We start from the raw sequence: 25,766 nt of genomic DNA on the forward strand, positions 1-25,766 counted from the left end.
GTTGCAGACACTGTTCTAGACCCTGGAGTTAAAGCAGTGAACACGGGCAAGGTTCCTGTTTTGCCGGAATTTACCAGCTGTAGTAAAAGTTCCAAAGTTCTGTAAACAGAGACACGTGAAGACAATTTGGCGCCGGGGCCTGGTATGTAAAGCCGTCAGGCCAGCCCCCCACAGTGAAGCTGTCGGTTGAGAGTCTGAATCAACGGTTCTCCCGTTCCGCCGGGTTGGTGGTATCGCTGGGCCATGGCGACCTCCAGCGGCCACCCTCCGCCATGCTGCCTACTCTGGCTTCCCAGAGGGGAGAGAGGAAGGGAGGAGCAAAGAGCTGGGTGAGCCCTGTTCCCACTCTCTTTACAGACCAGGAGGTCGCCGCTAGCTAGTGGCAATCTGAGATCCAGACTTCATATCTCTCAAGTGAGAGATCTTTACTCGGGACTGACGGCACCATGCAGGTCCTGAAGGACGGCACGGTCGGTTCGCTGATGCAAAGTAAGGGTCGGAGGAACCCGTCACGACGCAGAAGAGAGGATACTCCCGCCTCCAGTCGGAGAAGACGGAAGACAGAACGTCGCGCCCAGGCCTCCCTCCTCTCTTAGCCTGCGGGGTCTTTTCTCCCTTTCCGGGTTTGGGACGAGATAACCGCAGCGAAACCAAAAACTGGAAATGGACAAACTAAGGTGCCACCGGGGATCTATTTGAGAACTACACCCAAGGCGTGGTCGTCGCCGGAAGTGGCTGTAAGGCCTGTGCCCCTACAAGGCTCCGCCTCCAATTGCGCTACCAGTAGGCGACAGCCACCCCCACTTCCGGCCCCTGGAGCCTCATCCAGCAGCCCCCCTTTTATTGCTCTCTCATTGGCTGCCGCAGGGACGCGCTGTGATTTCCCATTGGCCGAGCCTCCTCTCCGGGGCCGTGCCTCCTCCCTCCAGGTACTGTCTTGTCTTTCGGCACCCGATAGGCTGAAGGCTGGGAGGGCGTCTGCCCCACTTGACCAATGAGCGGAGTGAAGAGTGAGGGCGGCGGCTGCGTGGTGGGGGCAGGGCGGGACTTGGTGTGGCTATTGGCCAGGGCGGGCACAGACCGGAGATACGATTGGCTGGGGAAAGAGGCACCGTGGTGGGGTCGAAGCTGCGCGGCCTCGGCAGCTGGGGGAGACGGAAGTGGTGAGAGCGCGGCCTCGGAGAGTCGGGCGGACGCCGCCTGGGTGAGTCACCGTGCCCCGTGCACTGCTAGTCTGGGAACCGCAACGACCACGTCTTGCCCCGCCCCGCCCCAGCCCCTCCGGCTTTCATGGGCCCCGCCCTCTGTCATTCTGGGCCCCGCCTCCGAATCTTTAGGCTCCGCCTCTAGAACCTGGACACCTGGGCTCTCCTGCCAGACTGGCCCGCCTCCCCCCCCCCCTCCCCGGCCCGGGGCCAGATCCCCTTGGTCCGGGAGCCCTGGGCATCCCAGCCCTGGTCCTTGTTCCTCCTTCCCTCCCTCCATTTCCCTGAGGCTGCGTGCCAGTGGGCGGTGAGGCAGCACCTCTGGCTTGCCTCTTGCTGGCTCCCCCGTGAGGACGGGTGGGCTGTGATCAGGGAGGCTGGCAGGACCACAGATGGAGGCTTTTATCCCCGCGGCCTTCCGCAGGGCACTGCTGGACTGCTCCTGAGCTCGGATAGCAGGCATGAAAGAAAGTGTCAGTAAAACCTGGGCCTGGCTCCCGAAGTGGGCCAAGGAGGCCCATCCTGAATTTCTGTTGCTTGGGCCCATTTGACAGGTACTGACTCTGAGGCCTGGGGTGGCCTAATTGTCCCTGTTCTGTGGCCTCCTCCCACAAACCTGCATCCCACTTGGTGCCAAATACTTTCAGCAGATCTATTCAGTCCTGCTGCCAGAAGGCATTCTGCTCACAGGTTGTGGTCCCCTCCCTCTTGTCCTCTGCTCTGGACTCTGCCCCCAGTAAACAGGTCAGGTGGGTGCTACTCCCAGACTTAGAGGCTGGCAGAGCGTTCCTGTGGATTCATGTCCCTCCAGGGCCAGAAGTTAAGTCCTGGTTGGGCAGCCTCTCTTTTCAGAGTGGGCAGTTCTTTTGCTTTCCCAAAAAGAACAGTGTTTGGAGTGTTCTTCTCTTTCTGGTCTGGGAATCGGGACCCTTGAGTTCTGCTGAATAATCTTGGATGACACTCATTCCTGCTCCAGAACTTTGTGGCCAACTCCATGCCCTGCAGAATCACTTGTTGCTTTCTCCCCACGTAGCTCACATTGCCTCTGTCTAGCACGGGGACTTGTGGAGAGGCCGGATTCTCTGTGAAATTCGCTGTAGAGGTTAGGAGCAGATGTGTGGCATTTGCTGATTCTAAGGTAATGTTAATGGTGCTCTTTAATCTTGTTTCTGTCTTTTTACAGTAAGAAGCAGACAGCCAGGACCCTCACCACAGTAGAATGGTGAGTATTCTCTCTTTCCTCAGACCATTGTGTTTTCTATAATCCTTCTGTCTTTCTCTGTGAAGCTGCCCTACCTCTCCTGGACCTTGAGCTCCATGCTACTCTGTTCAGCCTCTAAACACGTTCATCTCTCCTGGAAATAAATTAGGGTTTCTTTAGATTGCAAAACATCAGCCAATATACAGGAAGCCTCTAGAAGTCTTTTCCTGCACATGCTATGTATGCCATGCCTTCCCTATACTACCACTGGCTCTCTTAGCCTTTCATAATGGCCTTTCTCTTGCTTTTCTTGGGTCCCTGGTGGAAGCTCTCTGTTCTGGTCTGAAAAACCAGGCCTCCTTTATCTCAAGATCCTTGCATTTCCTAGTGGGCCCCTCGAATATTGTGGGTGCTGTATCAGGAGTGACTCCACCAAAATGGTGGGGCTTCTCCAGCTCTAAGATGCTGCTGTCTTTTAAGCTCCTGCACTCACAGCTGACTGGATATATAGCAGGAGAGCAGCCTCAAGGGGTCCCGAATATCACTGGGTTGCGCAGGGAATGGGGGTGGGGGTGATAATGATCCTGTATACCTTCCATTAACTGGAAATGCCCTTCTCTCATCTCACGTTCAGGGAACCCCTTACCTAACCCCGGAGAACTCGGAGGAGGAGGCAGTGAGATGAAAAGAGAGCGGAGAGTTGCAGGCCCTTGCTCTGGCTGTATCTTTTCAGTTTCTTCAAGTGTCCCCTGTGCAGGTTAAGGAATTCAGTTGGTGAGAGGACCTCTCCTTCCCTCCGCAGGCATGTGGGTATGTGGTTCTGGTCTCTTCCTAGAAAGCCTGCTGGTCTTGGTCCCCACCCACTAATAGCCCCCTTCCTTTTTTCTTCTGTGACTTTCCGAAAGGACCATGGGCTTCAGAGTTAGCCGAGTCTATTTTTGAATCCTAGCACCACCATTTAAATAGCTTAGGTAACTCGCATATTTTCTTTCTAAGCCTGACCTCTCACCAGCAAAACAGGTTAATTCTTGGAGAGTTGAAAGGTTTTAGTGAGGGGCGCCTGGGTGGCTCAGTCGTTAGGCGTCTGCTTTGGCTCAGGTCATGATCCCGGGGTCCTGGGATCGAGCCCCGCATCAGGCTCCCTGCTCTGCAGGAAGCCTGCTTCTCCCTCTCCCACTCCCCCTGCTTGTGTTCCCTCTCTCGCTCTGTCAAATAAATAAATAAAATCTTAAAAAAAAAAAAAGAAAGGTTTTAGTGAGATAATGTTTGAAACCTGTCTGGTTCATAGTAGATGCTTAATACAATGTCAGGTTTTCTCCTATTTCCCCCCCCCCCCACCCCCAAAGCAAAACCAAAGCCCTGGTTTCTGCAAGTTACCAGGCACAGGAAGTGTGGGGTTCTGACCAGCAACTTCTGTGATTCTTGATGACACGTTGAGCCTCACTGTTCCTTATTCCTTGGCCCTCTACCCAACTCCCTCCATACCCTACTCTTTGTTTTTGCATAGCTTTTGTGGTCTGTAGTTCCAGTCTTCTCTTTCCCAGCCTAAAAAATTCTTCTCCAAGAAGGACTTTCTTATCCAGACTTCAGAGGATGTGAAACAAAGGGAGATGGAGCTGAAGGAGTAGGGTTGGGCAGGGGCCATGGAATAAAAACACTTAGAGAACTTCCCTTTCAGGAGTGTGGTGTGACCAACCTGGCATAGACCAGTGTCTGTTCTAAGGGGCAAAAAAAGGGAGTGCGATTTAGTGACGTCAGGGATTGGAGGACACTGGTGGACAGGGGTTTGGCGGGTGGTGGTTTTAGGGAAAAGAGGAAGCCTTGAAACCGTAGGTGGGCTTTATCTTGGGAATTCAGGACAGGCACTGGGGGAACTCAGTGGGGAGAGCATGGGGACAGAGGGTGAAAAGAGGGGTGTGGGCCGGCTCACCTGAGAATATGGGAAATGAAAAGATGTAGGAGGGCTTGCCTCACCCTCTCACGCGGTCTGGGGGCAGTCCCGCAGCCCAGACTGCGAAAGCCCCCACACGTCCCCTGAGGACGCCCTCGCACGCCGCCGAGGGGCCGCGAGGAGGGAGGAGCCTGGAGCCGTGGGCGGGGCCGAGAGGATCCGCCCCCCACGCCCCTCCTCGCGCGGCCCCGGGCGCTCCCCTCGTCCGGCTCCCCTCCCTTCCGCGCTCGTGCCGGAGGGCGGAGCCGGGCTCGCTCCATTGTGGAGAGGAGGGAAGAGGCGCGCGGGAGCCGAGCCGAGGCCCCGCCGCCAGCGCGCTCGCCTCCTGGTCGCCGCGGCTGCACCTGGCGGGCCCCGCAGCCGGGATGCGGCGGGCGCCCGGCTCTGGCGGGCAGCGCAGCGGCTCCGGGGACATGTGCGCTGGCCCAGACCGCCCGCGACCATGAGCCTGACCGCCCGCGTCTCCTGCTCCATGCTCAGCTGCTTCGTAAGTGTTAGCCTGGCCTGCGGGGGCCCGGGGGTCCCAGTGCTTGCTGCACCCGCAGCCCCGCCCAGGGCCAGCCCTTGGCGATTCCGAATTTTAGCCCATCCCCCTTCTCGTGGCCCCTGGCAGGGGAAGGGGGGTTCCCTTTTCCTTCGTGGACTTGCTTTCATCTTCGGGGGCCGGGGATTATGGAAAGCGGGGGCTGGAAATTCTGTGACCCATCTTGGCCCCGCAGCCACTGCCCTTGACTGCAGATCTCCAGGCCCCGCCCTGCAGGGGTACATCCTTTTACCTCCGCCTCTCCATCTTGGTCCCACCCGCAGCATCCTTGCTTGGGGATGTGGGATGTGGCTGGTCTGGGATGTTACGGGGCCAGTCGGGGAGCACAGGATGTCTGAGCTGTTTCCCTGGCTCCACTCCCCTCCCCCTTCCACCACTCCATACCTCACCTGACACGCCAGTCTTTTCTCCTTGACTGTCCCCCAGACAGCCTCTCTTCTCCATCTTCCCTGCCTCTGCAGGGCTCCGTACCTCTGCATCATTCCCAGTCCTCCCCTCCTTCCCTCCTCCCCCCCTCTGGCTTAATGCTCCTTCCCAGCTTCCCCCATCTGTCCTCTCAGATGTTCCCACCCCTCCCCTCCTTACCCCCACCCCCACCCCCCGTGGGTGGCTGCCAGGCCTCCTCTCTCTCTCCCCTGGCCTTCCTTGAGTCTCCTGGTTTCTCCCAGACCCGTGGATCCCCTCTTCACCCCTCCCTGGTAGTTGGGAGAGGAGTTACTTCTCCTTAGGAATTCCCCTCTTATCAGCAGGCAGGGCAGGTTGCTTGGTAGGTGGAGGGGTGGGGGGTGGGGGGGAGGCTCTTGAGCAGTGTGGGCCTAACTGGAAGATAAGCTCAGCTCCAAAACACATCCTCCTTTTGAAAGCATCCCTGAAGGCCCTCTAGAGGCATGGGACTGAATCCCCCAAACCACTTCTCTTTGTCTCCTTCACCTACCAGACTGAAGTGTCTGTGGCTTTAGGGGCCCGCTTTCCCTCCTGTCCCCATATCCAGCTGCCACACCTGGTTCCTCTTTCTCAGGGCAGCACCTCCCGTTCCCACTTCTGTCTTACCCTCACATTGTTTTCTCTCTTTTTCTTAGTTTTCTCTCTTCCTCCATTTGGGAAATATTGGTTCTATTTGGTTCTGCTGCTCTTCGAGGAGTGCAGACTCCCAGTTCCTCTTCGGACCTTACTCTTCCCTTAGGCTGACTAGGCTTGAGCACCCCCTCCACTTCTCCCCTCCCACCAAGTCAGGCCCCTTTTCCTTCCTCTGGTGACCAAACCTTTATAAGTGTGTAGGGGGTCTGTGCAGGTTTATTGAGGGGAGGGGAGCAGAATGAGGTCTGCTGGGCCAAGCGGAGCCTGGTGACTTAGGGCTGAGGCTTTCCCCACAGGGTGAGGAGGGGCCCCCCAGCCTGGAGTACATCCAAGCCAAGGATCTGTTCCCCCCCAAGGAACTAGTGAAAGAGGAGGAGAACCTGCAGGTAAGGAGGAGTTGGGGGCCCAGGGTGGGGGAGCTCTCTGCCCAGTTAAAAAGACCTTTCCTTCCCTCCCCTACAAACAGCATCTCCAAGGGGATCTAGTCCTGGGGCTTTGGCTTCCTGTTTCCGGGTCTCCAGAGGGAGGGGAATCTGTGTGTGCGCGCGCTACGGAGCCTTTGGCCCCAGGGAAGGAAGGGCAGCTTTCCTGTGTGGCCGTTGCCTGGTGCTGCTACCGTGGAGAAGACTCTGCTGTTTCGCCTTGGCCCAGCTTTTCCCGAGGGAATCCCACAGGTCGGGGTTGGGGAGGGCAATGGAGGGATGACTCACTTCTGGACTGAGGGTTCCTCTGTCCCTCGACAGGTGCCCTTTACAGTGCTGCAGGGTGAGGGAGTGGAGTTCTTGGGCCGGGCAGCCGATGCCCTCATTGCCATCTCCAACTACCGGCTGCATATCAAGTTCAAAGATTCTGTCATCAACGTGAGTTCCTGTCTTGTTCTCCCGCACCCAAGGCAGAATCCCTGCCTGGTTCGAGGTGGGATTGCTCCAGCGCTGGACTTGATCATGTCTCCAAAGAGTTGGGGTTCCTTTCTTTTTCTCGCTAACTTTTTGTTTTCCTGCCTCCTTCTCCTGGCTGTGGGTCTGTCCTCCTGCCTCTCTCTTATTCTTCCTTCCCTTACTCTGTTGCTGACCCTTCTAAGGGGCACAGTGGCATTGTTGGGAAGAGTGCCGCTTACCAACCGTGTGGCCTTGGTTAAGCCACCCAACTGAGGCTCAGTTTCCTTCGGAATAATTTGGTGTGAAAATATCTGCTTTGCAGGGTTCTTGTGATTATTCTTTAAGGTCACATAGGTAGAGGACCCCGCACAGTTACCAGGCACTTAACTGGCCCTCAGTGAATATCGGCTTCCTTCCTTGTATTGGATACATCCCCATCTAGGCTGGGGTGGGGATCTGAGCTTTAGTTTGCCCTTCCTTTAAAGGTCCCCCTCCGGATGATTGACAGTGTGGAGAGCCGTGATATGTTCCAGTTGCACATTGCCTGCAAGGACTCCAAGGTGGTGAGGTGAGAACAGTGGGGCTACACTCAGGTCCTCTGGCCCTAGTCTTGCCCAGACGTCTCTGATGCAGGGTTTCTCTGGAGCAAGAAGGAAAAATATTGTCTCACTTTCCCCATGAGGAAGAAAAGGTAGAAACCCTCTGTCGGTTGGGAGGTCAGTTTCCTGACCCACAGTATCTTGACCTGAAAAAATGGGATAATGCATAGCTCATGGAATTGTCATAGGGATTAAATAGGGTAGTGAAGGCACCTAGGATTGGCATGTAGAGCTCACATGATGGTGGGTTCATTTATTAGCTCACTTAACATATATTTATTGAGCACTCCACTCTATGGCAGACTGTTATAAGCACAGGGGATACAGCAGGGAACTAGTAGAAAGAATTCCCTGCCCTCATGGAGCTTATATTCCAATGGGTAGTTACCAGCAGTAAATAATGAGTAAAATGTGTTAAATGATAGTAAATGTAAAGGTGAAAAAGCAGGGAAAGGGGATATGGAGTGCTATGGGGGTGAAGGTTGTAGCTCTAAACAATAGGGTCAGAGAAGGTTGCATTGAAAAGGTGACATTTGAGTCAAGACCTGAAGAAAGTGACCATGTGGATATTTGAGTGAAGAGGGTGCCAGACAGAGAGAACAGTGAGTGCAAAGGCCCTGAGGTGGGTATTGTACCTGGCATATTGGAAGAATAGCCAAGAGGCCAGTGTAGCTGGAGTGGAGTGCACATGGGTGAGGGTAGTGGGATATAAGAGCTGAGAGGTAAGGGGGGTGTCAGAGTGTCATAATGATTGGCTTTTACTTTGAGGGAAATGAGAAACCACTGCAGGGTTTTGAGCAAAGGAGAGATATGATCTAATGTTTTATAGAATCGCTCTGGCTGCTCTATTGAGAATAGATGGGAGGGGGTCAGGCGAAAAGGCAAGGGCAGAAGCGGAGGGATTGGTTAAGAAGCTCTCGTAGTGAGCCAAGTGAGAGAGCATGGTGGCCTGGCTGGGGTGGCAGTGGCCAAAATGGCGGGACACGTTCAGATTTTTGAAGGGAGAGATGACAGGATTTGCTGACAGATTGGATATGAGCGAAAGAGGAATCTGGAATGACTCCAAGGATCATTAAAAGAGTGTTCAGTTTAGAATCTGTCATGTGCTCAGGTCTGTAGGGATTCAGAAGGAGAATCCACACTGGCCTTCCCTTCAAGGAGGTTGAGGTCTAGTTGCTGAAGGAAGACTTAACAGTGGCAATATGCTGTGGGAAAACTGTTTAATACTCTAAGCATATTAAGACTGAGAGAGGAAGGGGTCTGTAAAATTGGGTGGGCTGGGAAGGCTTCAAAGAAGATGGGGGACCAGAACTGTCTTCCAAGTGTCAGTAGGATGTGGCTTGGCCGAGAGGAGGCGTTATCAAGAGGAAGTGAAGAAACAAAGACACAGGAATGGTGTGAACAGGACTCCTGCCTTCAGCAGGAGTCGTGAGAGAACATGGAGTACCAGGACATTCAGGGACATGTGGTAGAGTTTAGATTTGATGTAAGAAGTGGTAGGTCTCCATTCGAAGGGATAAGTATGTCCCAAGGACTAGAGTTCTTGGGAAGACAATTGTCACAAAGATAAGTTCTCTTGGCCAGTGTCCCTGGTCCTCCCCAGGGTCCCCATGCTTTCCCTCCTGCTTTAAAGCCTCTCCTCCCCACATCCTTCCTGTGGCCTTGTTTTTGACCCTTATGGCCCCAAGGCACACCTGTCTCTTGTCTCAGTCTGTGGCTTCTCGCCTGGCAGGTGCCACTTCTCCACTTTCAAGCAGTGCCAAGAGTGGCTGTCACGGCTAAGCCGGGCCACCGCGAGACCTGCCAAGCCTGAAGACCTCTTTGCCTTCGCCTACCATGCCTGGTGCCTGGGGCTGACAGAGGAGGACCAGCATACCCACCTGTGTCAGCCAGGTAAGGCCAGGCTGTTTTATTTGGGAGACTTCCTATCTCTTGGTTCTTAGCCCTCCTCCGCCCACGGACATGGCGCCCTTGGAGGCTGACGGGCAGGCACGGGGGCTGTGTTGCAGGAGAGCACATACGATGTCGGCAGGAGGCTGAGCTCACGAGGATGGGCTTTGATCTGCAGAATGTCTGGAGAGTCTCCCACATCAACAGCAACTACAAGTGAGAGGGCAGGGGGTGGAGAACCCAAATACCAATCCAGACTCCGACCTCGCTGGGCCGAGCCCCTGGTTCTGTGACAGAGGAGGCCTCCTGGTCTCTCTTCCCACAGAGCCACCCCTGGGGATCTTGTTGTCACAGGCCTTAGATCACTCTTGGTGACCCCATCTGGTCTCTTCACAGATTGTGCCCCAGTTACCCCCAGAAGCTGCTGGTTCCTGTGTGGATCACAGACAAAGAGCTGGAGAATGTGGCTTCCTTCCGCTCCTGGAAGCGGATCCCCGTGGTTGTGTATAGGTGAGCAGTAGGGGACAGGAAGCAGGGAGGACACTTGTTTTGCAAGAAGGACGGAGTCAAAAGTGGAGATTGTGCCTGGTTGGCTGGGAATTGACACCTGCAGGAAATGAAATAATTTCCAATCAAAAACTGCCTTAGCTCTTTTCTTCTAAAGATGAGGCTTTTGGAGAATACATTCACTTTACTTTTTCGGAGGATGTGTGTGTGTGTGTGCATGTGTGCGTGTGTGTGTGTAAAATGTTGCATCAATGTGTGTACAATGTTGTGTGTGTAAATTGTTGCATTAGAACAGGGATGGCAAACTATGGCCCGGTGAACCAAATCCAGCCTGCAGCCTGTTTTATGTACAGCCCAGCGCTATGAATGATTTTTACATTCTTAAACGGTTGCTTTTTTTTTTTTTTAAACCCAAAAAGAAAGAAGAATGTGTGACAGAGACAGGCTGTGACATGTAAAGCTGAACATGTATTGTTTGTTTCTTTACTGAAAAAGCCTGCCGATCCCCTGCACTAGAACATTGTAGCTAAAATAGAGTGAGATAGCAGCTATGAGGTTAGGAGTTGTTCTGCTATGGGCTTAGGCTTGTTCTCTTGCTGGGATCTGTACCTGGAGCAGGTGCTGTGCAGATTCAAGAAGCCAAGGTCACCTTGGGAACACAGAGACCGTTTGAGAAATGTGTGTGACAGCGCTTTGTAAACTGTAGAGCCCTCTAGATATGTCAAGGGCTTTTAGTTGCTAGTATCACAGCCTGGGTGAATGGGTAGCCCCGGTCGGCTCTGGTGGTAGGCCTGGGGGGCCGCTGGGGGCTGCAGACGGCAAGGGCATGATGGTTACTTCCGTCTCGTCAGACACCTGCGCAACGGGGCTGCAATCGCCCGCTGCAGCCAGCCGGAGATCAGCTGGTGGGGCTGGCGCAATGCCGATGATGAGTACCTGGTCACGTCCATCGCCAAAGCCTGTGCCCTGGACCCGGGGACAAGGGCCACTGGGGGCTCCCTCAGCACTGGGAATAGTGATGCCAGCGAGGCATGTGACACTGACTTCGGTAAGGTGTTGCGGGTGGTGCTGACCCCCTGGAGAGCCCCCACCTTGGCCTCCTTGGCTTTCAGGGAGCATGCCCCGCCCCCCCCCCCATGAGAGGACAGGAAGAAGACAACACACAGGGTGCCGGGGTCCCTGCCCTTTGGGAGGCTGTGGGCGGGCAGGAATCTCCAGTTGTATGTTCTTCTCTGCTGAAAGAGAGTGTCCCAGGGTAGGCTGACGCTGGGCTGGCTGACCCGGGGTCTTCTCCCTGCTGTGTTTAGATTCCTCCTTGACTGCATGCTCTGGAGTGGAGAGCACAGCGGCCCCCCAGAAGCTGCTGATCCTGGACGCTCGATCCTACACGGCGGCAGTGGCCAACCGGGCCAAGGGTGGAGGCTGTGAGTGCGAAGGTATGACTGTTACCCGCCCCCCACCCCGTAGCTGCTCTGTGCTCTGGGTGGCTTCGGTGGGGAGGGGCCTGGGGGCAGCTTGTGTAGTGGAAAGAGCCAAACAAACTTGGCTTGGAATTAGGACTCTTCCACTTAGCTAGCGATGGCTCATTTGCTGCATCTGTCCAAATTTTATTGTCTTATCTGTAAAATGGGGATGATAACAAAAATTATTGACCTAGAGCAGCCACTGTATATTGAGAGTTTACTATATGTTGTCATTACTAGTAGTACTATGACAATCACTTGTCATTAATATCCTCGTTACTACTGTTAACATATGGCCCCCAAGCATCCAGAGCGGAGTGGTCCGCCCAGCCTGGGAAACCTGGTCCACAGGGACCACTCTTGTCCTGGATGCCTGTTTCTAGGACACGCTCTTAGGCTCCACCCTCATCTTTATGTCTACAGAATACTACCCCAACTGTGAGGTTGTGTTCATGGGAATGGCCAACATCCATGCCATCCGGAACAGCTTCCAGTACCTCCGGGCTGTGTGTAGCCAGATGCCGGATCCCAGCAAGTAGGTGGTCCCTGCCTGCCCCCATTCCGTCCTCCCTCGTCTTGTCCTTCACCCCGTTCTTCTAGTTCTTAGAAGATGAGCTGGGGAGATGGGAAGTGTGGAGGTATGGGAGACCCGAGGGCCTGGTGCAGCGGGCCAGTTCCAAGAGCACATCTTCTGCTCCTCAGCCAGCACTTTGGAACGGCCACAGTACACCGGGTTCCTTTGGTTTGGATCCGATGTCCTATGTAAAGAACACAGAGAACTGGGGGAAGGATGGCTAAACGTGCACGCGACGCTTCCTGTTCCTCCCTTGGTCCTGAGTCTCTTGTGTGCCTCGGGTCTTGTCTTCTTTACCTTCCTGCCAGATAGCTCCTGGCAGAAAGGCCACAGCCTGGACCCCTTGGCTTCAGCCCTCACTGGGGACTTCATTCGGTGTGGCTGGCCGTGGGTGGCGGAGAGACCGGTGGAGCCTCAGCGCCCTTGGTGACGGACTTGATTTCTGCTCTCGTGTAGCTGGTTGTCGGCCCTGGAGAGCACCAAATGGCTGCAGCACTTGTCGGTGATGCTCAAGGCAGCCGTGCTCGTGGCTAATACCGTGGACCGGGAAGGCCGGCCCGTGTTGGTGCACTGCTCGGATGGCTGGGACCGGACGCCACAGATCGTAGCCCTGGCCAAGATACTACTGGACCCATATTACAGGACGCTGGAGGTACTGAGTGGGGTTGGGTGGGAAAGACCAGAGAGAAAGGGGGGTGGGGAAGGTATTGGGCCCTCTGGATCTGTCTTGGGGATCTTTGAGTAGAGGACATTGGTGGCTTTGAGTCCCCTTCTAGGGTCAGTTCTGCTCTTCTCTGAAGTTGCCAGCTCCGTGCTTCGGGCATCCCCTGGGGAGTAGTAGCACACTAGCCTTTCCAGAAAGGCCCTATGCTTGGACTCTCTTTTCTGTAGGGCTTCCAAGTTTTAGTAGAGTCTGACTGGCTAGATTTTGGGCACAAGTTTGGAGATCGCTGCGGCCACCAGGAGAATGCAGAGGACCAAAATGAGCAATGCCCGGTGTTCCTCCAGTGGCTTGATTCTGTTCATCAGCTGCTCAAGCAGTTTCCCTGCCTGTTTGAGTTTAATGAAGCATTCCTGGTAAGTCCTAAAGCCTGTGACCAGGGGCGGGGGGCAGGTGGCCGAGGCTCCCAGGTGCCAACTGTCTCGGCCCTCCAGGTCAAGCTGGTGCAGCACACGTACTCCTGCCTCTATGGCACGTTCCTGGCCAACAACCCCTGTGAGCGAGAGAAGCGCAACATCTACAAGCGGACCTGCTCTGTGTGGGCTCTCCTGCGAGCTGGCAATAAGAACTTCCATAACTTCCTCTACACACCTGGCTCCGACATGGTAAGTCCCCACCCTTGTCCTGTATGTGCTACTTGGAGACCTACAGGGAGAATGGGCTGAGTAGTGGGGGGAACGTTGGGCTGAGAGAAGGAAGAGGGACCTGGAACAGCTCACAAAACCCTGGTATGGGGCCGCTTCCCTAGGTCCTGCATCCTGTGTGTCACGTCCGGGCCCTGCACCTCTGGACAGCTGTTTATTTGCCAGCATCATCTCCATGTCCGCTCGGGGAGGAGACCATGGACCTTTACCTTTCCCCGGTGGCTCAGAGCCAGGAGTTTTCGGGCCGCTCTCTGGACAGGTACGAAGAGTCCTCCTTGCTCTCTCCTCTCTGCCGGGAAGGCAGCGATTGCCTTGTGCCTCGCCTCATGTTCTCCAGCTTTCATAAGATATTTAAAAGCAACTTCTTGACTCAGTTGAAGGAGAAACTTGGCTCACGACTTGTAGCTAACCTGGAGTGCACTCTGTGTGTTTTCAAGGTCCTCTCTTAAGATAAGATGGGTTACCTTCTTTCCTGGAGCTGCTGTCACCCCATGTGACATAGTCAAGCAGGGGAGAGGGGAAAAGAACAGAAAGGACTAGTTCAGGAAGGTTTGTGGGAATGGTCTTGATGTATGTTCACTGATAGAAGACCTTGGGGCACTTGCTATCTTAGTAGTGACCTTTGCTATATGCAGCAATAGCTTCTGGAAGCATCTGATTCTCAGGGAAGTGGGTTCCCAGAAGATGGATGGCCTTCCCATTCTCCCTCAGAAAAAGGCCAGCATTTAAAGGCAGACATAAAAGTTAAAGTTATCTTCTGGCTAAGTACTTGGGGGAAGTAGAATGGATGTTAGTTACATTATAAGAGTATTGCATGTTCCTAGTTAAAAAAAAGTCAAACAGTGTAAAAGTAGAAAATGAAAGTCCTACCTCTCAGACCCTTGTCTCCCACAGGTGTCCACTGCTAACACTCTGGTGCCTGTCCTTCCAGATGTTTATTTCTATATAGATATAGCCACACGTCACAATCTCATATAGAAACATTTTTGGGGCGCCTGGGTGGCTCAGTCGGTTAAGCTTCCGACTCTTGATTTCTTAAAAAAACATTTTTTAAGATGCAAAAACAGAATATTTTGCATACTCTTTTGCAAGTTGTTTTTCCCATGTTGTATTAGGCTGTCACCCCTCTAAGGCACATATAAAGCTGTTTTATTTATTTTTTAAAAGATTTTATTTATTTACCTGGCAGAGAGAGACATAGCGAGAGAGGGAACACAAGCAGGGGGAGTGGGAGAGGGAGAAGCAGGCCTCCCGCCGAGCAGGGAGCCCGATGCGGGGTTCGATCCCAGGACCCTGGGACCGTGACCTGAGCCAAAGGCAGACTCCCAACGACTGAGCCACCCAGGCGCCCCTAAAGCTGTTTTATTGATTAGTGACACATATAAGAGTCCAAAATTAGAGTGTATCATAACTTATATAACCAGTTTCCTATTGGTCATTTAGGTGATTTGTTTTTTTTTTTAATTGTTATTGGGAGTGCTTTAATTAACATTCTTAACTATGTATATGTTTTTTAAAACAATTGTGGGTAAAATACACACATTTACCATCTGTACACCATTTAAGTGTACCATTCAGTAGTATTACCTTATATGTGTTATCTTTGCATTTGTGCTAATATTTTTGCCAGATTATTTCCTAGAAATGAAAATGTTGGGTTCAAAGGATATGTACATTTCAAAATTTTGATCTTTGTTTATTGGTGGAGGATTCTTAAAGTGAAAATATAACTTAAATTATTAGTTGAATATTATAAAGGAAAAAAAAAAATCCTACCACCCTAAATTATCGGTTTTAGGGTCTTGAGTCCATGGTCAGGGGCCCATGGATAGGTTTCAGGAATTCTGTGATTTTCTTCCTTCCCCATACTATTCAGAATTTGGGTATAGGTTCATAAGTTTACTTCTCCAGGGAGAGGGCCCAGAACTTATCAAATTCTCAGTTAAGTTCTATCACCCATTTAATAATCACTGCCTTAAATATCTAATCTTTCTTTTCTTTTCTTTCAAGATTTTATTTATTGGGGTGCTTGGGTGGCTCAGTTGGTTAAACTTCTCTGCCTTGGGCTCAGGTCACGATCCCCGGGTCCTGGGATCAAGCCCCGTGTTGGACTCCCTGCTCAGCAGGGAGCCTGCTTCTCCCTTTCCCTCTACCTCTCCCCCTGCTTGTGCTCTCTCTCTGTCAAATAAATAAATAAAATCTTTTTAAAAAATTAAAAAAGGTTTTATTTATTTGAGAGGGAGAGCAAGCATGAGTGAAGGGAAGGGCAGAAGGAGAGGGAGAAGCAGACTCCCCACTGAGCAGGGAGTCTGATGCAGGGCTTAATCCCAGGACCCCAAGATCAAGACCCGAGCTGAAGTCGGATGCTTAACTGACTGAGCCACCCAAGTGCCCCTAATATCTGATTTTTCAATTCAGTTAATGTTTCTTTAATACCTACTAGCTGCCTAGTACTGTACAGGTTTGTGGGCTATACCAAAGAGAAGATATTGATCCCATTTAAGATACTTTTTAAAAGCTATAATAAGACAGACATGGACAGCTAGAGATCAGTTCTAAGTTAGCATCTAAGCAAATAAGAATGTGTGTAGTTCAAAGCTATTGGGAGAAATGAGAAGTTAAAAAGGGATCATTTGGTGACTGTTTACTTAGAGAAGTTTTCATGAAAGACCAGGCAGGAGCCTTGGCTTTTTTGTGTCTCTAGCATCTGGCTCGGCCTGGCACATAATATGTGCTTTAGTAAATGCTTAAATGAACAAACAAGAGGCTCCCCCTCTGCCCTTCTCCCCCACTTGTGCTCTCTCTCTCTCAAAAATAAATACAATCTTTAAAAAAACAAAACAAAACAAAAAACCCCTACATATTAAAAAATATAAAATAAACATTATCCTGAGTTTATTTAGATTCAGTTGTCAATAGTAAGTCATTGTAGGAAGTCATTGTGACCTGGTGACAACAGGATTTTTGGAGAATGAGTCAGTGAGGTGGGTAGTTGGAAGCACAGAGATCAGTCAACACTATTGTAATTCAGATATGAAGAGGGGAGTTTGGAAAAGAGAAAGGATTAAAATCAGAAACTTTGTAGAGAAGTCATTAGCAGACTATGGAGTGACTGTGGGAAGGTAGAAGTGAAGAGTAGAGAGGACCTGTCAAAGACAGGTCCCAAGTCTTTGAGCTTAAAAACTAGGTGGATATTGGTACCAACCCAAAGACATTGGGAAGTTGAGAAGAATCAGTCTGGGCCGGAGGAGGAGATACAGGCAGGTTGGGATTGAAATATTAGCAAAGAGAAGGTATACTATAGGCAATTCAAGATGGAGAGTTGGATTTGGAGGACCAAGTAGTATGCAAATAAAAATGCTTTTTTAAATACCTGACCTGACTTACCTTTGGTTCTACCTTTCCCTAGATCAAAAATGCCCTGAGCTCTTTTCTCTTTTTCCATTGAATTCAACACATTCTGCTACACCCAGCTCAAATCCTACCCTTTCTGTGTAGTCTTCCCTGACCACCCTAGCAGGATGAATTGTCTTTGTTCTAGACTCCTCAGTCATTATTGTCTCTACCAGCATTATTATTACTATTATAAAAGATTTTACTTATTTATTTGAAAGAGAGAGAGAGGGCGCCTGGGTGGCTCAGTCGTTAAGCGGCTGCCTTCGGCTCAGGTCATGATCCCAGAGTCCTGGGATCGAGTCCCACATCGGGCTCCCTGCTCAGCGGGAAGCCTGCTTCTCCCTCTCCCACTCCCCCTGCTTGTGTTCCTGCTCTCGCTGTCTCTGTCAAATAAATAAATAAAATCTTATAAAAAAAAAAAAAGAGAGAGAGAGCGCACAGGTGAGCAGGGGGAGGGGCAGAGGGAGAGGGAGAGAATCTCAAGCTGACTCCTCGCTGAGGGCAGAGCCCAACCCAGGGCTTGATCCCAGGACGCTGACATGACCTGAGCTGAAACCAAGAGTCGGAAGCTTAACTGAGTCACCCAGGTGCCCCTTAACCAGCATTATTGATTAAATCTTTTGTGCAGGTAGGAATCAGCTGTGGAAGATAGGAGACTGTTGATACTGTTGAATTTGGGTCAAGAGTACATGGGAGATCTTCATACTCGTCCACTTTTGTATGTTTGAAAGTTTCCGTAATAAAAAAGTAAAACAAAAAAAGGAAAAAAAAGACAAAAGTTAGCTGTGGTACTTTTTAAAAATATAGGTGCCTGGTTCTCACTCTTGGCCATTCTCATTCATAGGTCTTAGATGGGCCTGGTTGTCTGTATATCTAGAAGATCTGTAGGAACTCCTAATGTACACCAAATATTGAACCCCACTGGTCTGTTGCATTCAGTTGGTACCTAGCAGTGGACACTTGATCTTAGATTTTAAGCTCATTTATTTATTTCTCAAATTGTTTGATTGGCTGGTGCTGGGGATTCAAATAAGACACAGTGCTGCCCTCAGAGCACTTTCAAAGCAGGAGATAAATAAGTAAACAGTAAGTGCAACAATATGGGAAGTACTGAGCAATGTGCTTTGAAATGGATTTTGTTTAATCTTCATGACGGCTTTAAGAGGTACTATTACATTTCTCTGATAGATGAGGGAACTGAGGCTTAGAGAAGTTAAGTCGCATAGTTAAAAAATCACCAAGCTGGGATTCGAGCCCAGGCTATGGGACCCCAGAGACTGTGATCACAACCACTGTTATTGCCTTCCTGGAATTTTATACCACAAAACAGAACAAAATAAAAATCAAAATTGATCACAAAAGTAAAATCACACATAAAAATCTTTAAAAAACACAGTACATTTCAAAAACCAAACACTTAAAAAAATCAGCCGTATTTTAATTCAACCTTTGAGGAATTTTTCTGCATGGGCTGGACTGACTGAGGCATCTGAAAATAGGAGTCTGGTGAAGTCTCCACTGTTTCCTGGCAAGTTTCCCTGAAGTTTTCATTGCTCTAAGGACTTTTGAAATGTGTTAAAAATCAGACATTCTTGAAAATGTCTGTTACCCATTTGGTGTGCACGAATGCCTCTAGAACTCCTGAGTGCTTTATACTTGGGGAAGTTTCCATGGTGACTTAGGACTCCAAGGCACGCGCTGCTGCTATGTGGTTGTAAAAGACTGAGTTGGTTTCTACTGTGATGAAGGGATCATTTATAATAAGGAAAGTAGTAAAAATGACAAGTTGTGAGTGTAGTCTTAGTAAGTTTCTTGTTGTCTGGGGCGCCTGGGTGGCTCAGTTGTTAAGCATCTGCCTTTGGCTCAGGTCATGACCCCAGGGTCGTGGCATCGAGCCCCACATCGGGCTCCCTGTTCTGTGGGAAGCCTACTTCTCCCTCTCCTACTCCCCCTGCTTGTGTTCCCTCTCTCGCTGTGTCTCTCTCTGTCAAATAAATAAATAAATCTTTAAAAAAGAAAAAAAGTTTGTTGTCTGCCTATAGTTTGAATCCTCATAGCATCTCTGTAAGGTATAATTTACGATGATCATTTTATAGAGGAAGAAAGCACATGTCTGAAAGGCTATATAACTTACTTGTAGTCATATGGCTAATCAGTATCAGAACCAATATCATCTAGCTCCAAAATTGTTTTCCTTCTGTTTTACCGTGTATGATAGAAGCAGTTGGACATTAGGTTTGAGACTCAGGTATAGTCCTGGCTGGCTGGCTGGCATAGTAGGTTTAGAAGGCATCAGCATAGAAGGCATTGAAATCATGGGAGTGGCTGAGATTGCCCAGGGAGACTGTGTAGGGTGAGGACCGATAAAAGCTGGGGACAGATCCTGGATTCTGGAGGACAGAGTTCATGTCCTTCACTTTTTGCACACTAGACTTGTTGTAGTGAACATCGGTTATTTGTAATCTTAAATGTTATTTCTTATGAACTCTGGCTTTGATGGTCTGATTCTATATATTGGAGGTGGCTCCCATTTACTGACGAGGAGGTGTTGTGTTTGTCATTCCAGATTACCTAAAACCAGATCTATGGATGATCTGCTTTCTGCCTGCGATACAAGCAGCCCCCTGACTCGCACATCCAGTGACCCGAACCTCAATAACCACTGTCAGGAGGCCAGAGTAGGCCTGGAGCCCTGGCATAGCAATCCTGAGGAATCCGAGACCTTCGTGGAATCTGGGGCAGGAGGTCCTCAGCAGACTGCAGGAGAAATGGGTCTTCCTTCCCCTCTGCCCAGCAGCCAGAAAGACTACTTGAGCAATAAACCCTTCAAGAGTCACAGAAGCTGTTCTCCAAGTTACAAACTGCTTAGTACTGCAGTGCCTCAGGAGATGAAGAGCAACATCTCTGATCCTGAGATCAAAGTCCTGGAAGAGACTAAGGCACCAGCTCCAGACCCTCCTGCCCACAGTGAGCTGAGCAGGACTTTAGATGGCACGGAGCAGCCACCTGAACCTTGTCCTGAAAAAGCAGCTGTCCATGCACTCTCTGAAGTTGGTTCCAACAAGTGTCATGGAGTTTGTGATTTTCCTGAGTCTTCCCAGGACTCCTTGACAGGTGCCCCCCAACGGGCCCTGCTGGATTCCATGCTAGGTGTGCCCTCCAGATGTGCTCCAGATCACAGTCTGGGCACCCTTTGCAACCCACCGAGTGCTACCTGCCAGACTCCTCCAGAGCCAAGCACTGACTTCCTCAGCCAAGATCCCCCGGGGTCTGTGGCAAGCATCTCCCACCAGGAACAGCCCAGTTCTGTGCCAGATCTGATTCATAAGGAGGAATACGCTGGCAAAAGAGGGAATAATAGGAATGGGCCGTTACTGGAAAATCCTCGCTTTGGGAAAGTGCCACTGGAATTGGCCCGAAAGCCAATTTCTCAGAGCCAGATCAGTGAATTCTCTTTTTTAGGATCCAACTGGGACAGCTTCCAAGGAATGGTGACTTCATTCCCAAGTGGGGAGACCCCCCCTCGGCGGCTGCTTTCCTATGGCTGTTGTAGCAAGAGGTCAAGCAACAAGCAGGTGCGGGCAACAGGGCCCTGCTTTGGGGGCCAGTGGGCTCAGAGAGAAGGGGTGAAGTCACCAGTCTGTTCTAGTCATTCCAATGGACACTGTACTGGTCCAGGAGGAAAAAATAACCGGATGTGGTTGTCCGGTCATCCAAAGCAGGTCTCCAGCACAAAGCCTGTTCCACTGAGCTGCCCTTCTCCAGTGCCTCCGCTCTACCTGGATGATGATGGACTCCCCTTTCCCACGGATGTGATCCAACATAGATTACGGCAAATTGAAGCAGGGTACAAGCAAGAGGTGGAGCAGCTACGTCGACAAGTGCGTGAGCTTCAGATGAGGCTGGACATCCGTCACTGCTGTGCCCCTCCAGCAGAGCCCCCCATGGACTATGAGGATGATTTTGTAAGTATTCACCGCTGCTATCCATCCAGTCGTTTATTCTATCCATCCAGCCTTCTATCCGGTCAACATTTATTCATTGGGTACTTGCTGTGTGCCACCGTGTTAGGTGGTTGGGCTGTAGGATGAAGGACATAGTCTCCACTCTCCAAGGGGCTCACGGTGTATTGGGAGAGATAAGCAGACAACCAGAATGATGGTCTTAAGTGTTACCGTGGAAGGAAGCATCAGGTGTTGGGGTCCGGGGTGGAGTGAAGGCTTTCCTGAGAAGATAATGTTTGAGCTGAGTGCTGAAGAATTTGTCATATTCTAGGTAGACAGTGAAAAGGAAATACCATTCTCAAAAGCATGAAGGCAATAAGTACTCCAATGGGATGGCTTGAACAAAGGGGTAGGGTGTGTGTTTGTGTGTGTCCACGTGCATGTACAGGTGTGCTGGGGCCATGCGGGAGGGAGTTGGGTAGTGACGTGGGAGCTAATATTAGAGAAGTAGACAGGGTTTGGAAAGGTCAGCTGGAGATCCCTTCTTGCTTGGATTCTGCCCTCAAGGCAGCACCATTTTTGGCCACTATCATAATCAGATTTGTATTTTAAGAATATTATTCTAGCAGTAGTGTGTCAAGTGGACGAGGCAGTTGAAACCCACGTTGGGAGGCTGGTTAATATGTTTTGGAATAGCCCAAGTGAGAGATGGTGAGGACTGTCTAGGCTTCGCTGTGTTGGGAGTCCTCCAGTTTGGGGACACAGTTCTTGGGGAGCTTCTAGGAGTCAGCTTCTTGGCCACAGTATCCTGTCATGAACACAGGCACTTCCCTTCCTCCTGTTAAGACATCCCCACTTGCCTGTTGTCTGCTTGCTGGGATGGGATGGTCAGCTGTTACAATACAAAAACAGCCATAGACAATACATAAATAAATGAGTGTGGCTGTCTTCCAATAAAACTTGATTTACAAAAACAGGCAGTGGGCTAGATTTGGCCTCTGGGCCATAGTTTGTGAGTCCCTGGTTTAGAATATAATGAGAAATATTTCCACGCTGTGATAAAGCATATTGGTTAAGAGCATGGGTCTGAAGCCAAAGTACAGTTGACCCTTGAACAATGCAGGGTGAAGGGTGCCGGCCCCTCGTGCAGTCAAAAATCCACTTACAACTTTGAGCCCTCAAAACTTAACTACTAATAGCTACTGTTGACCAGAAGCATTACTGATAATATAAACAGTCAACTAACATACATTTTGTATGTTAGATGTACTGTATGCTGTGTTCTTACAGTAAAGTAAGCTGGAGAAAAGAAAATGTTACTAAGGAGATCGTAAGAAAGAAAAAATACATAGTCCTATACTGTATTTCTTGAAAAATACCTGCATACAAGTGGACCCATGCAATTCAAACCTGTGTGGTTCAAGGGTCAACTGCAGTAGGTTTAAATTCCAGGCTTACTACTTACTATCTCTTGACTTTCTCAATGCTTAGTTTCCTTATTTGTAAAATAGGGATGATAATAATAATAGTATACATCATAAGCTTCTTGGGAGGAATTAAAGAAGTACATGCATGTAATGTAATTAGAATAGTACCTGATGCATAGTAAACAATAAAGGTTAGTGATGGTGAAGATGGTGTTGATATCTTTGCCTTTTCTTCAGACATGTTTGAAGGAGTCAGATGGCAGTGATACAGAAGATTTTGGCTCTGATCACAGTGAGGACTGCCTTTCAGAAGCAAGCTGGGAACCTGTTGATAAGAAAGAGACTGAGGTATGTGCAGGCAAATGCATACTTACGTGAGGCACTGAGTTCTCATATTTCTCAGAGATGAGTGACATGCTATACACGGAGCTCTCTCCTAGATGACTGTCTTCTTAGGCAAGTAGTGGCCAACTATAAAGACAGACCTTGTTGTTTTCTCCTGAGATGCTTTCCTTGTTGCAGTGTTGCTCTTCCACTTGGTTGACAAGGACCTGGAATTTTTCTTTGTGCCTTCTGTTAGGTGACTCGCTGGGTTCCAGACCATATGGCATCACATTGCTATAACTGTGACTGTGAATTCTGGTTGGCCAAACGAAGACACCATTGCAGGTAAGATATTCTGTAGGATTCTTTATGGCTCATAACACAGCGACGTACATGTATATGAGCTAAGTTGAGTTAATCTGAAAATGGAGATGTCTTTATAGGGACGATTTTTTGTTTTCGCCCAACTTTTCTCTTTATTTACTCACGTAAGGCCTTTTCGAGTATTATTCGTTCTCAGTATATGGGCATTTCTGATGAACTCTTCCCTCTTTGTGCTTTGGCAGAAATTGTGGGAATGTGTTTTGTGCTGGCTGCTGCCACCTGAAGTTGCCCATTCCTGATCAACAACTCTATGACCCAGTTCTCGTCTGTAACTCATGTTACGAACACATCCAAGTATCTCGTGCCAGGGAACTCATGAGCCAACATCTGAAGAAACCCATTGCTACAGCTTCCAGCTGAATGCCAGAGGAGATGACCTGTCCAATTTTAGCAGGTTTGAAGGGAGGATCTGCTTCAGGTGTAGCTTTGAAGGTTCCTTGGTATGGGTCATGAAATCACAGAGCTCAAAGATACCATCTTGAGAAATCCTCCTTGGTACCATGAGACTGGAGCAGAGGAATTCCAATTTGGCAGGAGGTCTTCTACTGGTGAGACCCTCACCTTGGGGTAATGGTCCTGGATCCAGACCCAGAGTCTGGAAGCTTAATGTTGAGTTGGTGACTCCCGCTTTTCTCCTGGGGGTCACAAGATGATGATTTCATAGATACTGCCTGATGATGTGCCCCAAACAGCAATAGAGAGACATATGTATAACCAAACTCCAAGTGATAAACAGATCCATCTCTCCTCCACCTGGAAAAAAGCAGATTCTAGTATATAAGATAGGAATTCTATCCTATTTGAAATGAACTATAACCTGTTCCTCTGTGCTCTGTGTCTGTGCATGAAGGCTCAGTTTTAGAGGCACTCCCTCTAGTTGCAGTAGTTCTGTCTTTCTGTGGAGTTTGGTTTAAAGACTGGTTCAGCAAGTGGAGGTTTTGCTGTATTTTTTCACTTGGCTCATCAGCCAGCATCAGTGAATACTCAGTTTAGAGGGACAGTTCTAAGGAGTGAGACATTTTTGGGAGCAGAGGAAAACTCTGCTGATGTTCGGTTCTGGCAAAAGTCAGTTATTTTGAGCTGTGAAGGCAGTAGTCTCTGTTACTCAGTGGCAGCTCTTAAGGTATGCACTGTGAAGAATGAGAAGGGAAAAGCAGAAATGATCCTTGTCAAATATTTGCTGATTGTGCCCGCCCTTTGCGCCTGACTTTTCCTAGTTGTCCTGGTGCTAACACAGGAGTTACACCTTGATCCTCTCCTGGCATGAAAATAAAACAATGGTTTTCTTTTTGTTGTTGTTCCATTGCCCACTTCCCTCATGTTGTCTTTCCCTTGGCTGCTGCCTCCTCTGGGTCACACTGCTTCTTATCCTGAACACTTGACACCTTGAGGGTAGAATTTAGCATTTGGTTTTTACCTCCTAGAATATGCTGTTTGGTATGTGAGGGTTTCAGTACAAATGCTGCTGTCTATTTCTGTGCACTTAACAATGGAACCCAAACAGAAGAGAATAAAGCCTTGATACCAAAATTGGGAGAGAAAATGTGTCCATTTGGACCAAACATTGGTTTTTTTCGTTGTTGTTGTTTTGTTTTGTTTCATCTTAATATGTACCAGTGGCACTTAACCAAAAGATACAGTGACATAGCCATGTACTTTGGTTGGGACAGATATAGTCTCCTTGACCTGTAATGAAACCACTAGTATTTCCTTTATACATTTTCCTTAATCCATTGGTGTATAAAAGGTAAATTACACTTAGGCTTACTTATCCTGTTTTAAAACTATGGTAGCTGTCTGTCTAACTGCTACTTTCATGTTGCTTCCTAGAAAAAAAAAATTCATTTGAAAATAACTAGGATCTGCATTTAGAACAAGAATTGTTACTTGTCCTGACCTTTTCTTCAGTCCTACAGAGAAGCATCTGTGCTTTTATACTTGTCATGGATGTAACCTAAAAAGTTTTGGCGTATTTAGGTCAGCCTAGCAGAACTTTTTTTTTTGTTTAAATGGAGTTGAATAATGGAGATTTGTGTCTGGGAAATTCCTGAGATCACTGAAAAAGTAACAAACTATTCCTTGTCTCTGATATGTAAAATTCTCCTAAGCATTTTCTCAATCATTAAAATTTACTGCCAGTTGCGAGTGGCTTTTTAATTAAATTGACTTTCATTGCACTTCACTCTGCCCATTTTCAGGGGGAGTAAGACTGGTAACATTTGAGGAGACTCTATCTGTCTACTTTTGTGTGGCTGTTTTGAGGGACTGTCCCATCAGTGAACATACTGCATGGCCTTGGAGAGAGACTCTGGGCTCTCAGCTCAGATGTATTCATCAAATACTCCTTTCAGAGCTCTTGTGGGTGTAAGTGACATGATGTGGCCAAAAATCCAAACTGTGCAGTTGCGTTGTGACAAACATGCAATGTGCTGTAAAAACTCAATACAATTTAAATAAAATCTCTATATTAGTGCTGCTTTGTTGGGCCTTTTTATTCATTTTAATTTCTAAGAAGCCTGATAGTCATTTTTTCTTTGACCACAAGAAAGGACTGAAACATACTCCTTCCTCCCAACCATTTCCATTTCTAAATGGACCTTTCTTTTTATCAGCACAGCACCTGCTATATTCTTATTTATGGATCGGATAGGGATTTATCCTTATGGATACTGTGGCATTCTCTCCTATCTCATGTGAGCTTTATTTCCGTGTAATGTCTAAAATTGCACCGGCTGGTTGACCAGGCACACAGGATTGTATTTATATTCTTCCGATTCCCTCCTCATAGGCACCTCAGTTCTCAGTAAACCTGTCCTGAGCAAAATATTGCCGTAAAAAGGTCTATTAAAAAAACATATAAAATGGTACTATGTAAAAGGTGAATCGTTTACTCAGGATACCATACCCCCCATCGCCATTTTTATTTTGGAGAGACAAGCAGTTAAACTGTTAGTTCATATTTACGGTAAAATCGACAGATTATAGAGTTTATACTACAGTGTAATCTACAGATTGTAGAGTTAGGCCCTCTGTTCTC

At 49.2% G+C, this 25,766-nt stretch overlaps 1 protein-coding gene across 6 annotated transcripts; it reads left to right on the forward strand.

Moving 5' to 3' along the window:
- Nucleotides 1-887: 887 nt before the first annotated feature.
- On the forward strand, nt 888-25,201 carry MTMR4 (myotubularin related protein 4). 6 transcript variants are annotated; one of them, XM_035026736.1, is made up of 20 exons: nt 1,112-1,204; nt 2,389-2,427; nt 3,041-3,216; nt 6,275-6,364; nt 6,722-6,838; nt 7,342-7,424; nt 9,188-9,348; nt 9,465-9,561; nt 9,742-9,855; nt 10,704-10,900; nt 11,160-11,288; nt 11,739-11,850; nt 12,346-12,541; nt 12,781-12,966; nt 13,045-13,215; nt 13,359-13,513; nt 19,217-20,615; nt 22,259-22,369; nt 22,602-22,690; nt 22,912-25,201. In XM_035026736.1, the coding sequence occupies exons 3-20, from the start codon at nt 3,211-3,213 to the stop codon at nt 23,087-23,089; spliced, it is 3,591 nt and encodes a 1,196-aa protein (XP_034882627.1). In that variant the 5' UTR covers nt 1,112-1,204; nt 2,389-2,427; nt 3,041-3,210; the 3' UTR covers nt 23,090-25,201. The 6 variants fall into 6 exon arrangements, with proteins under 6 accessions (XP_034882628.1, XP_034882629.1, XP_034882626.1 ...); XM_035026737.1 differs by lacking the exon at nt 1,112-1,204 and adding an exon at nt 888-929 and having other exon boundaries at nt 2,389-3,216; XM_035026738.1 differs by lacking the exon at nt 3,041-3,216 and having other exon boundaries at nt 1,082-1,204.
- Nucleotides 25,202-25,766: the final 565 nt, after the last annotated feature.

This window comes from Mirounga leonina, unplaced genomic scaffold (genome assembly GCF_011800145.1).
Source record: "Mirounga leonina isolate KUSES-001 unplaced genomic scaffold, KU_Mleo_1.0 Mir_200, whole genome shotgun sequence".
NCBI lineage: Eukaryota > Metazoa > Chordata > Mammalia > Carnivora > Phocidae > Mirounga > Mirounga leonina.